Genomic DNA, 14,326 nt, shown 5'->3' with positions numbered 1-14,326 from the left:
TATTATTCACTTTAAATATTTTAATTAATTTTAAATTAGTTTTTTAAAATTTCATACTCTGCACTATCAAAAACTGTGTTGTTTTGTTCCAGATGAATGAGCAGGAAAGAATACTGTTCAAATATCAAAGGTGTCTTTGAATTACCACAGAATTTTCAAATGGAGACTCAAATGCCCAGAGTGGGTATGGCTATACATGAGTCTTTATCTGCTTTGACTTAAGAAGTGAAAATATATGCACTGGCCTTTCATTTCACTGAGGAAAATGTTTTCTTTTTATTCAAGCAAGCTCATTTGTCTAAATTTATTTTTTACAAGCTGAATTTTAAATGAAAATTTTTACAAGCAATGCCAGAGAGCTTCTATTTAGCAATTCCTTCTAGTTTTAAAAATGAGCACCATGGGAGCTTAATTGTTTTATTAAATACAATAAATGCAGACAGACATGTGCTTGAAACTACCCTGTGGCCTAACTGTAAACATGTGCTGTTGTTTGGGCTTTGCACTTGAGTTGTTAGTGCAACAGGATTATTAGAATGTATTTGCATGTTAAAGAGGTGGGTTAGAGTCCCAGTCCAAGGGAAATTATATCTTGAAATTGCCTTAAGAGCAGGGCTTTGTTTTCTTGCTGAAACAAGCCTTTCAGCTGCTGTTGTGAGAGGCTGGAGCCCATTGGGGTGGATTTTCAATCCATTATTCATGATTTTAGCAGAGCTCTGTTGTGGTGGGACGGGGAAATCATTCTTTACTATCCAAGGAAAAAGCAGGTGAACTAGTAAGAATTGCCCTGACTAAAACAAACAGGAAAACTAAAACAGGTAACATGGAGTAGACATCTTATGGCAACAAATAGAAACCAATGGGAAAAATGGTAAATAATTTTTCAGCTGGTGATTTCTGCCAATGGAATTTCCATAAAGGAAAGGCAGTTTTCTCAAGCAATTACTTCCTGTTCATTCAGAAGAAGAAAAATTTCACTCTTTCAAATGACCAGATATGGCTTGGTACATTTGATATCTGATGCTCTAAATTGGAGCTATATCTCCTGTTTCTCTTCCTTCAGAGGATCTCAGTTCTGCCTTTTCCTGAACAATTGTATATCAAAGGCAAAAGCACTTTGCATTTCAGATTTTGTTTTCATACATGGCTTTTAAAGACTTACACATTTAGTTCTGTGTAGAAAAATGCCATAAAATCTCTGACACTCATAGGTTATGGAAAAAGAACAACTGAAGGGAATTCATTTAAAAGGAGTGAATTGTCACCAGAGATTTAAAATAAAAGCAGATAGGCTGGAGAAGGTGAGAGCATGTCTTAAATCACATGTTTCCCACAAGGTCCAGTAATAAAATAGGAATAGCATATAAGCCACTTTTAATATGTTTATCCATTCTCCTTATTTACCATGCCAATAAGGAACGTATAAGTCTAAGTTAATTACTGGGTTAAGTGCGGACCAACCAGATACAGTGATGTGCAACGGAGGTAAGTCAATTTACCACCTGCTTTGAATCAAAACTTCTGTATGGATCCATTTTGGACGTATGAGGAGAATCTTGATCTATATTTTGACAGTTCTATTTTTTAACTGGTGCTGTTTCTGTGCAATTTTCATAACTCCATGTGAGTGTTTTTCAGCTGGATGGTTTTTGCAGCAGCTCCCAGCCATGTGCTGAAAATTTGCACTTGCATTTCTCCGGTTAAAGGTTTTGTTTTTCCAGAAAGGAAACAGTGAATGGTTTACACATTGTGACTTTTTTTCTTCTGGTAAAAAAAAACAACAAGAACCAAGGACCACATAGAAAGTTGCATGTCTTATGTTCACTATTCCTCCAATACAAAGCTGTGGGAAGAAGAAAGATAAACTGATGCTGTGATTATTTCTTCCCACCAAGATTAGGGGATGCAAGAATAATTTACTTTGATGTATTGTATTCTTTCTTGCTATGTAAGATTCTGTAGAGGTTGACAGTGTAATGGCTTAAAAGACCCTTTATGATGTAAATCTGGATATTTGAGTCCTAACTGAACTTGGTGAGACTTTATGTACTATCCATACAATGAGATGGATTTTTGAAGACTTGGAGTGAAGTGTTCTGTGTTTTCCCAAACTCAGAGGCTTTTCATATAAGCACAGACAAACAACCATGCAGCTGCCTATTCTACACTAGCAAATGAAATATATGTCGTCTGTTTTTAAGGGGTGAGAAGAAGAGTACATCTTCAGAAGCAGCCTCTGCCAATTCAGTTAGATGTGAATTGCATGTAAAAGGTGTAACAAAAGGCACTGGAACCTTCTTTCTGACAAATGCAATGGCCAGCTGTCAATCTGTGAAAAAGTAGCAATTTTTAAACTATGTGTTCAAATGTAAGGTCCAAATATCAAAGCATTATAATGTAGCTTTAGAGGAGCAGCATAAAATATTCATCTTCTAACTTGCTTCGAATTGCACGCAAATGCTGGAGTGCATCATTCTACCCTGCCTCCTCAGGCCTTATTTTGTTTGAACATTTCTGGAGGGGAAAAAAAAAAGCTTAAGAGAAAGATTCCATGAAATTTCATGTTCACGGTTGTTGCATATAAATTGATTACGTTTGCAGGCGAATTGAGGTTGCAATTAGCCATGGTAAAATGGAGAAAGCAGACAAATGAAATCCAGCCATACCTTGTCTTGGATGGCAATCTTGTAAAAAGCAAGTCATGGCAGATATGTGGAATTGTGTGAGCTGCAAAGTAACCTAAAAAGCTGTCAACACTCTAAAAGGTGGGGAAAGGGGTCGGTACAGTGAGGGAACGGCGGTAAAGTCCCCAGGATGACTTTTCTTGATGCATCCTCTTGAGGTAAAGACATCGGCATGGATTAGCTTGTTCTGGAGTGATAACAGGTGAGAGAAAAGGTCTGAGCAGAAGGATTTGGCAGTGCCTGTCTGAGGGGACAGGAGTGGCAGTGTGTATGGTAATGCAGTAACTGGGATACATGGGAAGCTGTTAGTCGGTGTTGAGCTGTGGATGAAGTGCAGCTGTTTCCGTGGTGCTGTGGTAGAGTAGCACTAGCTTGTAGTTCCCATGGTATTGTGTTTGTATGTCTTCTTGTAGTGAGTGTGTGTCTGTTCTGTGGTGTCAGCACATTGTGCAGTGGCCATGGTGTTCAGGGTGTCTCCCGTTCCTCGTGTAGCACACTCCTTCATGAGAACAAAGGAAGCAAACAATGGAATATAACAGGTTATCAACTGTCGTGTCCATTTTGTAGTAATGTTCCCTTACAAAACAAAACCACAGTTGTGCCACAGACTACAGCCTGCTGGTTGTATGATAAGGGACTGATTTCCACATGTAAGCATCCAGGCATCCATCAGAGCAGTACCAGGTACCTGAACTGCATACACAAATATTACATGATACATTTATAAGTATAATTCATTTATGATCCTAATAGATTGTTTAGCAGCAATCTATTAGGCACTTAAAGAGCCTTACCTCCCATGATTTGAGCAGTGGAGCTATTCCAACACGTCTGGTAGAAATGCCATTATAAATTATTATAGACTATGAAGAGTTCTCAGGTTGCATTGGAAGGGAAAAGGTGTGCAGCTCTGCATTCATGCCCTAGCTGCTTTCCAACTTAAATTTACTTTAGGACTTACAAAAATATATTGTCCTTAAAGAGGCAAAGCAGTTGTGATGTGACTTTTGCCTTAGCATGCATGTAATACTGCCTCTGCCTTCATGATATATTTAACTTCTTTTCAGTAATTCCAACAGTTCCCACACAATCCTAGCACTGAAGTTTCCTGAAATTTGGCTTTTCATGGGCTACATATTTGTAAAAAAATTGGATGGGTTAATAATTTTGAATTCATAAAGGGAAGGAACAGATTTTTTGTTTTTAATTATACATTAATGAACAGATACATTGGTTTTTGTTTGGCATATTCCTAAGGAAGCCTGATCAGAATAAAATAATGCAGAAATTCCTGATGAAAGTAATTTTTGCTATATTGCATGAGAGAATTAAATAAAGAATTTACAAATGATTGGGCAAAACTGACAAATCCCATCACAAGCAGTTCTTTTCAAATCCCGATTTTGACCTGATGCACTACAAAATGTCTGCAGACACATTATAGAGACAGATTAAATTGATAAGGCAGGTAATGTTCTCTTAGTCACTTTATGTGTACCTTTCAGAAGGATGGAAGTGTCTTTTCCTCAGGTACAAAACAGACATGCACAAGTCAATAAATGACTCAAGTAAAGAAGGAACTGATGGGGCCCAGAAAGTCTGTTTAGGTCCACTTTGGTTTTCAGCAGAGTGTGGTCCTGCAGGTAGTTTTTGGGATACTTCCATTTGCCTTATCTCATTTTTCCCTAGTGGAGGGGTGAGGAGTGTCTGTTCCAGGGAGAACTACATTTTGAATAACCAAAATGTTCCAGCAAGGGCTGTGTGGCCTGAACAGCAGCAGCTGCTGGCTTTGCTCTGGGAGGTGGGAGGAGTGGCGAGGAGGTGGATGCAGGGGCTGGGGAAATGGCAACACAGCCCAGGAGAGCAGTCCCACGACCTTTGTTACATCCTTGCAGCTGCTGAGGCTGGAGCACGCAGGACGTGGGCCAGCTGAGAACTTGGGATTGCACCTTTGAAGCCTGAAGCAACCCTGTCATTAAGTACATTTTTGCTCTGGGAAGTGGGAGTTTGGTGCTGTAGTGCTTTCGGTGGTCACACACGTGAAGAGGATGGCATCCAGCCGAGCATCACTTTTGTACAAATAAATCAGTTTTGGCACCAATGTGAGAGACACAAAGTGAAGGGCACAGAAAGTTCTGATCAGAAATAAAAGTGCCACAAGATTAATTACTGTAGTATAAATAATGAGATCTGACTCTGCCTTCTTGGGTCTTTATTTTTGAGTTAAGTAACTTTCAGGACTAAAGTTGATGGGATGCCAAACTTAATGAGAACATAAAATTGAAGATATTAAGATTAAAACACTATTGGACCTTAATTATTTTGGTCATATCTCAGGCTCATACAGCTTATCACTGTGACATTTTTGTTGTAATTATTTTGAGTAGAAATCACAGAATGAATTTGACTTGTGCAGAGAACTGTCTTGTATCCAAAGAAAGGGATCTTATGTATACTTGGTTTAATAAATGCTATCCCATTAACTGCCCTATCAAAACTGTTGCAAATTAATAAATAATTAGGTTCAATATGCATGCATTGGATTCATCTTGTGCAGAGGTGTTAAAATTTTACAGCTTTGATTATGATGAAGAAATGCACCACCAAATACATAATTCTGCAAACAGGAGTCTCAGCTATTCAAGTGCAAACTCAGAGCAGAGGCCTGAAGAGAATATCCAATATGTAACATCAGCATTCCAGCTTTAGTTTCCTGAAGAAGCCACACAGGAAATTCCCACACAGATTTAGGACATCGTTATTTATTTGCACACTGTGCTTTGGTTTTAACTATTGATAATCTTGAGTTGTGCAGATGTCTGTCCCGTGGCTCTTTTCTTTTTCATTTTCTTTTTTTAAACCCCCGAGACACATTTTCTGCTAAACCTTTCCCTTTGTCCTGCTGATCAGCTCAGGGATTCCCATGTTTTACCTGTACAGAATGTATCGATACAGGAGCTTCAGGCTCAGCTTGAGCAGGAGACAAGACTTCACCGAGAAGAGCAAGAAAAGTTTTCAGAAAGGATCATCCAGGTAAATACAAAACCCACCTGCTGGGAGAGACGCATGACCATGATGTGTGACGTGAGCCTTGTTTGTCAGGACTGTGGGAACTTGTGTCCTGATGGCTGTGCCTGTGTGACCTCCTCTGAGTAAATGAAGAATCTGGAATCGGGGGAAATCTAAACTCAAGCCCATTTTGCCTCCGTGAATCTGGCTTCTCTGCTTGGTGGAGAGAATTTTTGTCCTCCCCTATGCACAGGAAATCATGGTAGGGACATGGAATATTGCATGGAGAGTTCTGTCACCCTTCAGCTCTCTGTGAGCTGGGCAAGCATGAGTTGGATCTCTGGGAGCTCAGTTTGGCTCCATACCTTATCCTGACTCCTCCTGGCTGATAGAAAATCCAGCACTTTTCTGAAGTCAGAGGAGTTGCTATGCGCACATAGCTGAGAAACAAATCAGGACATTCATTCTTGTATTTCTCAGTACTCAGTGCTTCCAATCTTCTTATTGATAGCTGGTGAATAAATCATATTTTTTTACATGAGCTCTCCCTGCTCTTTTGAAGGCTGGAACAGATTAGTCAATCATTTTCTGATCTCTAGCTCCTAGGGCGAAAAATATCTGCTGCTAATTTCTGCAGGCTGTTTGGCTCTTAACTCAAGTTTTCTTCTTAAATTTACTTCATGGACTAAATTCAGCATAATTGTTGCATACTGTAAAGAATTTTTCTTTGTGCCAACTAATCTCTTTATGCCCAAGTGGTATCTCTCTGTTTTTTCATAACTAGCTTTAATTTCCAGTTGATCTCCACAGGAGCTTTCCACTGGAGCTTTTGAAGGCAACCAGTCAATTGATTTCCTTCCTAGTTGCCTCAGCTGTGAAAGCTTTTTGGAAGCTATGCCTGTCTCTTAAAGTTCTTTTCTTTTGCAATTGCTATCCATTGAAAAAGCATAGCACTCTATGAATCTACCTCCACTAGGGTCTTCTGCAAGAATTCATGACCATAGGGATTTGAAATATAACAGCTTGTCAAAATGATGAAAAATGCACCAAAATCAAAGTTAGCTGTTCATATTGATTGCCAGCAGAAATAGAAAAATAAAAGCATCTTCTGGATTCTTCATTTTTTTTCCAAATTATGCCTGTTCTGTTGATAACGTTCCTTTTTTATCACTTTCCAGGATTTCTGGTGGAAATTAGATTTTTGCTGTATTTAACCATAACTTTATTTGGTGAAAGAATGGTCATCAACATCAAATCTACATCTTTCTTTCTGTAAAAACTAAATTTAAAATCAGCTCTTCTTTTACTTTTTCATTTTTAAGAATGTTTAATGACATCAAATTGATGTGTGCTAGCAGTGTATAATCTCCATGAGTGTTATTAGGAGTTGTGTGTAAGTTTTTTTGGGTCATTATGGCTAATTTTGTTCCAGACTGCTTTTAAACTTCATTTTAAGGTATACATTTAAGCTAGTCACAACTGTAAATAATTTCAATTTAATCAGGAACTTTTTAAGGCATAGTAGCATAGATGCTAAAAACTTGCATTATGCTGGAGCACATCATTTAGAAGGCAGGCAAGTCCTTAGGAAACTATCTCAAATGGACTGGTAGCCTATTTCAGAAGCATCTCAATGTTGCCATGAAAATCAAACATGTATTTCTCAGCAGTATTTATTGCTAGGGAGTCCTAATCCCTGAAATATTTTTTATTCTTGTTGTGAGCATTGTTTGTTGCAGGGTGTGTTCCAGTGGTTTGGATTGTTGTGGTCATAAGTGTACTGTGGCTTTCATAGATTTTATCTATGGAGCTGGTCAGGAAAAGGAGCTGCAGAATGGAAAATAGAGACTGGCGCCTGTAAACAGTGACTCTGTACTCATTTTCCATCTGCATTTTCTTCATCTATGGAGAAGCCACAGCTTGGTTGAAGTGGAAACACTTTCTCATCTATGCACAGTATGAGATATTGTGCAACTAACTTGTACAAGTTCTGTTGGGTGCAGGTCATGCCATGGTTTGATTTTTAATATATTGAGGGAAGGTCACATTTAAAGAATGATGTTTCAGGTGGCCTTGCATTGAAGCAGGTGTAGTTATACATGTCCTCTAAAAAATGAGCTTTTCTTGGTGATTTTAGTACTAAGGCTGAGACATATCAAATGCTGGGTAGCAATCTGTTCCTGTGTCTTCAGTTCCTGCTTGTGTCCCAGATAAAGTCATGACAGAATGAGGGACTATTTGCTGTGGTATCATTCAGATGCCTCCAAGTATGAACTGCAAGAAGTGAGGGACCAGTAGTGGTATCTGAGGTACTGGAGGTGTTTTCTTCAGAAGTGTTGCACTTCCAGAGGCAGAGGGAAATGTAGCAACTGTGGACAGATTGAACCTGTGCCTGTGGGGGGAAGTTGCAAGGCAAATATTCCAGATTGTCTACAGAGAAGGGCAGCTGTGGTCCCACCTTGTACGAATGTCTGCAAATGCATTTAATAAGTGTGATATGTGCAGCAGCGTGGGCTGGTGCCTCTGCTGGGAACCTACTGCAGGGATACAATCAAGAGTGGGAGGAAAATATGAGAGGTGTAAAATGTTTACCCAGCTTCAGAACTCCTGTGCATCTTTGAAGTACATATCCACTTCCACAGCAGGTTACTTTCATATGGTTATCTAAGAAAAGCTTATCATCTGCTATCCTCTAATTTCCTCAGCAGTCATAACTGCTGAAGAACTTATTGAGCCAAACTCAATAGCTGCTCACTACTGGTGAAAATTAGAGATTTCAGTTTGTCTCACCCAGTGAAGAACAACTCCTGGAGACTGCCCCAGGACACCACTCTGTTGACATGTTGCCTGTTATTCCATTAAAGCTGGAGGAGGAGCATCTGCAGACCCTGCGGAGAAAAGACTTGGAAGTGCAGAGCTTGACTTTGCAGAACAAACTGGAGGAGAAGACCTGGAATCAGGAAAAAAATCTGCTGCAGCAGGAACTCAGGCATTTCAAGCAGGACACCTTTCTCCTGTATGTCAAACTGAAGTGGCTGCTGAAACACTGGCGGCAAGGCAAGCGAATGGAGGAGGAAGGGGAGGACACATTGGAGGTAACTTAATAACACCTTAATAACCCAAAAGAGTACTGGGATGTCCCTTCTTCAAGTGTAGACTTGAAATATGCTGTGGCACCAGCAGCTTTCAAATTGCACATATGTTGAAAGGGGATTCAAATTAAACATGAAAGCTGGTGTTGGCTTGTGCTGAGCTATATTCTGCATGATATGTTACAGATCACCCATCTTTAAAGCAAAACCCTTAACTAGTACAAACAGCTGGTCCTAAAATACTCTCACAGAGTAAATGAAAAATTAATTAGGTCTCAAAGATATGACTCCTGAGTAATTTTTTGAAAGAAAAAACCCACATTAGCGAGGTGAGGGAGTCAAATCTGTTTAGATGGATTGAGTGCTGTTGTTTTTCTCATCCTGTGCACAGTGTGTTCTTTACAAAGCCTTCAGCAATACAGATGGAGGGAAGCTCTGTTTCTGTGTTGGCAGGAGAACTATACAGCTTCATGTGGGAACTTACAGTGAATCATGCTTATTTGTTCCCCTTCTCAATCACACGTCTGTCGCCGTCAGCAGCAGTACATCAGTCGTCATCATGGTGCTTTTCTAAGTAGAGGCTAAATCAAGATCAGGAATTTCAGAAGTACATAACAACCTGGAATCCCCAAGCTGACACATCTCAGCAGGGGTGTGGTTGCCAGCCAACATGCACTGTGAAGGAAGTGTTGAGTTGCACACCCAGGATTACCATTTGCTTCTTAGCTAAAGAAAAAAAAAAAATGTTTTCCCATTCTGACATTTTTCACCAAATTCTTGAGAACAATAGATTTGTTTTGTAGGTTCATGCAATTCTGAAGCCATTTGGTAAGCAACAAAGTAATTCTTCTCAATATTTCTGGTCCTTTTATATGTAGTGTTTTTCAAGGTTTGCTGCATGGCAGTACAAGTAACCTTTCAGGTCTGGTCGGAGTGTGCTTAAGCTGAATACTCCACTGTTTTGTATTCTTTGATAAGGGGTTGATGAACATCTTTAGATTCATCTGCTGTCGTAATATGAGTCAGAAACAATAGATGAATTGTTATTTAGAAATAATTTGCTTCTACTTTACTTCAGCTATGTTAATTTGCTTCTGTGTAAATTAGCTCATCTTCTAATACCTAAAAGCTTACATTTATTGACTGTTTGGATTTTTTAACCATTTTTATCTGGTTAATTTATTACCAGCCCAGTTTTATTGGAGCCCTGTTTTGCTTACACTTTGCAGAAATTAAAATTAGAGATTTGGATACTTCCTAATCTCCATTACTTCATCACACCATACACCAGTGTCTTCTATAGTTCTTGATTAATGTGTGATGGATTATATCCATCATGTGACATTAGACCCATCCCAGCTGCATAAATCCCCTGTGTTACAGGCCTGCGTAGTGGTGTGTTCACAAACTCAGTAGGTGATGTGTCACCCAAAGATCAGTTCTGTGGCCTGAGTTGGGGTCAATATATGCCACCACAGAGATGCAGTCCCTTCCCTTAGTCCTTCAGGAGGTTTCTGGCCCCAGAGGTAAATGGCAGAAGCGTGTTCCTATGTTCCTGCATTCCTGTGTTCTTGCATTCCTGTGTTCTTGCATTCTAGATCGAGCACCCTGAGGCCCTCCCAGACTTCAGCATTCAGCCTGAGCAGAAGGCAAATGATGCAGAGCGAGAGGAGGAGGAAGAGGATGTTGTGTTTGCACTGGCAGATTTCTCCCAGCATCCCACCACAGAAAGCACTGATCATGGACCACAGCTGCAGACTGCAGAGTTACTGCAGCAGCAGAAGCAGGTACTACACCATTTAGATATCTTGCCCTGGGAATGGAAACTGTGGATTTTCCAAGAGAGTTCTGTGCTGCTGTGTTAAATCACCTAGAATCATACTTGTGTAAATACTTCTAGCTACACAGCAATTACAGTAGATTTCATCCATTATATTTATATTTAAATTTAATCACGAGCCACGTGATTACTGTTCTTCTGTTGACAGATGCTATCAGTGAAAAATCCTATTTCCTCTTGTGGCTGCTTGCCCAGAAACATTTATCAGTATGTGATGGTTTGCAGAATTTACAGGCTCCTCTTGTCTGAGCACATCTATTGTACTCTACTGTCAAGCTTTTAGCAAGAACATGTGATTTTGTTTCCTTTAAATAATTTAAGAAACTAGCATATGTATTTAATGTTTCCCTTGGAGATGATGGGAAAACAATGTAAGAGTTCCTTCCTGTCACTGGGCTTGTTTTTAAAAGCTTGAAATCAAATCATATTAACTTTTCCCTGACATCTCCTGTACCCTGACTGTGTGTCAGAGCACTGCCATATATCCTAGCTTTTTCCTTTGTACATTTAATATACTAACTATCCTAATTGATTTGTAACAATACAAATAGAAAAAGAAGACAGATTTATTATATTTTTAAAATGAAAACCATTTGTATGAGACCATCCTGTTACATGGATTTATTTGCAATCATAAATAGAATGGAGCAAGAATTCTGTGTGGAAAACAAATTCAGGGGGAAAAAAATCTTCAGTCTTCTCATGTCCCTTCTTTTTCCAAGCCTTTGACTTGGGAGCGTGCTCCACAGTGACAGCTCTCAGGCAAACATATGCTCCCTATGATCACAATACATAGCTGGAGTCACTGCAGGCCTGGGGATTGTGTCTCTTTGCATCTGAGCTCTTCACCTTGAATTCCCCAGACCCTCATGATTATGATCAGGATCAAAAAAACAGGACAACCTGTTTTTTAACTGCCTATGTGTTGCAGCAGGCAACAGGAAGTCTCTGTCCTATAAAAAGGATATTCTCTAACTATTATTTTCTGTGAAGTGTGCTACCAAGTTAGTATTCATTTGATTAGTTTGGCATTTGGAAAGGTTCTACCTTGCTGGTCACCCAGACCCTTCACTGTCTTCCTCTCAGCAAGCTCTTTTGTGGTAAAAGGCTGTAGAAGGCCATGCAAGAGATGCTCTTGAACATATCATCTGACTGCATTCCATCTGTAGACTGATTTATTCTGGAATTAGTAAAATAAATATATACCAAAATGCTGTTTCTTTACAAACTCCATCATGTACTAACTTTCCATATAGAGCTCTTAAAATAACCAAGAACATTCAAATGAATTATATACTCTTTGAAATAATCATTGCTTAGACATTAATCTCAGTTAAGGTGGCAGAAATGGCCAGTAAATTGATTATAATTCATTTTTATAGACATCACAGCCGTTCCAGCTAATCTTGCTTGAAGAATTGATCCAGAGGAACTGACCACATCTTGGTACTTCCCATGTTGATAAATAGTGCATGATATCCAAATGAACTTGTCAGGATAAAACAGATTCCTTGCTCCCCAACCAGAAAAAATTTGCTAAATATTTCTCATTTTAAGCACTATTATTTGCTCTGCTTGCACACACTACGGCATCTTCTCACAAGCACTGCTGTGCTGAAAAACACACTAAGTTTTGAGGGGTTTTCTGCAGGTTCCTTAAGCCCATAACTGGACAAAACACTTATTATACAGGGAATTTTGAATGATTGGTGCAGCTGGAAGTCTCCAAGGTTTGCACCTGCCCAGAAGAACCCAAAGTTGCTGGATCTGCCTGACAAGCCCCAAGATGAAATGCATCAGCACATACTTCACATCAGGAATGAAACTTTTAGTTAGTCTAGGAGCAGCTGAGATAACTGGGTCAGAAAAAAGAAAGGGCTTACGGAAACCTGAGGTTACCCATATTTATTTTTAACATTTAATGTTAATATTTAATGGCTTGTGTTTTCAGACTGCACTCTTGCTGCTGACTTTCTTACCCTGCCTGGAAAGTGGAATTGTTTTGAGAAAAAATATAAACCCAAAGGCCATAATTTCAACATCTAACCTTTAATTTTATATTGCTATGATTTGAGATACTCAGCTGGCTGAAAAATACACCAGTCTGGCTTGTCTGGGATTTTTATTTGGACAGTGTGTGGAGGGATATAGGCAAGGCAGAGCAGAAGGGGGAGAAAAAAGTAACGCTGATAAGAGGCAGAGTAGATCTGAGAGGGGTCAGTTCATCTTTTCCTGTATGACATTGTCCCTTGGCTGGTAGCTGGGGGACACGGCAGGAAGTGTCAGGCAAGGTTAAGAGCCAGGCTGGAAGTTTGTTTGTATTTAGGAGATAATCAAGCAAATTGGACTGGTGGCACAGCAGAGGAGAAAAGCCTGTGGATAAAGGAAGAGCTTTGTTTCAGTTGAGTATGAAGGGTGAGATGCCTGTTAGATGGTGTAAGATAAGGGAATAAGGAGCAGAGAGTTTATCTGTGGTCCAGTGGAAAAAGCATTAAAAAACAACAGTAGTGTTGTTGCTGGGAGGCATATCAAGAAAATCCCCAATTAATCTCTTTTCTTTCATATAATGTTTGTTTTCAAAGCTTAGCTAAGAGAAAAGCCCAAAGGAACAGTCATTGAGCCCTGAATATACCGAAATGGGTTGCACCAAGAACCAGCTTGTCTTTTGCCTAGATCTGTGATTAGACAGAAGAAATACAGGGTTCTGGTTTGCTGTTTAGGCTCCTAACCTTGTGTTTTTAATTGACTGCTCTACTAAACTGCTTGTAATACCAGCCTGTGGCTGAAGTCTTCAGTGAAATACTCAAGGGAAATTCTCAGAGAAAAATGAATTGTGATTGAAAGCAGAACCAAACTGCAAACTGCTCTTGTCCAAAACTTTTCTAGAGCTGGATGCTCCTGTTTCTGTGGTTGACTCAACTTTGTAAATGCTCCAGTGTTCTGGAATTTAACTGGAGTTTGCTACATAAAGGTTTTGTTTGTTGTCAGCTGTTTTTTCTATAAATCCAGATCTATGAATACAAGCCTTTAAACTTTTGTAAAGCCTTTTTAATTATCTTGTTTTAGCCTTTGTAATGACCTTGTCTTAGATCAGTTGTGAATCAGTGAGATTCCTCTAAGCTTTAAATTTTAGAAACAGCTAAGGTGCTAAAGAGCCATCTCCTCGCATGGAGGACTCTCCAGAGAATGACAGCCATGCCAAATTTTTTCTGTGCAACATGAAAGGAAGGGGAAGGCTATAACAATACTTGTTGATATTTACAGGACTTAGTCTTATGTATAAGCTGTTTTGCCAACAAAATCTAAAGCATGGCTAAATGTAAATGTATTTCAGAGCACATTCTTTCAAAAGTACTTTCTCTGTTCTCCAAAACCACTCCAGTTTGGCAAAAGAGAAAAAAAAAGTTCACAGACTTCTCCAGCTTCAGACTATAAATACAGTCATGCAGAAGAGACTTCTCTGCAGGAGTACAAAGTATATAACCAAAATTGGATTTATATTGGCAAGGTAATTACAATCCCAGCAAGCCATGGGGCACCTGAGGTACTTATCTCATCACAGTGACATTGATGTAATGTCCCTAGAAATAAGAAATGCCCTCAACACAGTAGGCTACAAACCTGCAATGAGGCTCTTTTGTCTCCTTTATGTACTAGTCCATATCTTCTTTCTTTGCAAACCAAATTTTATAGGACTTTAA

The 14,326-nt window shown here is 39.3% G+C and overlaps 1 protein-coding gene across 3 annotated transcripts in view; it reads left to right on the top strand.

Annotated features, from left to right (window-relative positions):
• Positions 1 to 14,326, top strand: part of MTCL1 (microtubule crosslinking factor 1) — a 103,153-nt gene that overhangs the window by 64,928 nt on the left and 23,899 nt on the right. For all 3 annotated transcript variants that reach the window (XM_066561727.1, XM_066561718.1, XM_066561736.1), the window contains 3 exons: positions 5,625 to 5,717; positions 8,558 to 8,788; positions 10,384 to 10,572. In XM_066561727.1, coding sequence (XP_066417824.1) covers positions 5,625 to 5,717; positions 8,558 to 8,788; positions 10,384 to 10,572 — 513 coding nt within the window. The remainder of the gene's footprint in view (positions 1 to 5,624; positions 5,718 to 8,557; positions 8,789 to 10,383; positions 10,573 to 14,326) is intronic.

Source organism: Molothrus aeneus, chromosome 1, assembly GCF_037042795.1.
Source record: "Molothrus aeneus isolate 106 chromosome 1, BPBGC_Maene_1.0, whole genome shotgun sequence".
Lineage (NCBI taxonomy): Eukaryota > Metazoa > Chordata > Aves > Passeriformes > Icteridae > Molothrus > Molothrus aeneus.
The sequence above is the reverse complement of the archived record's forward strand: the minus strand, read 5'-3'. Positions and strand labels throughout refer to the sequence as shown.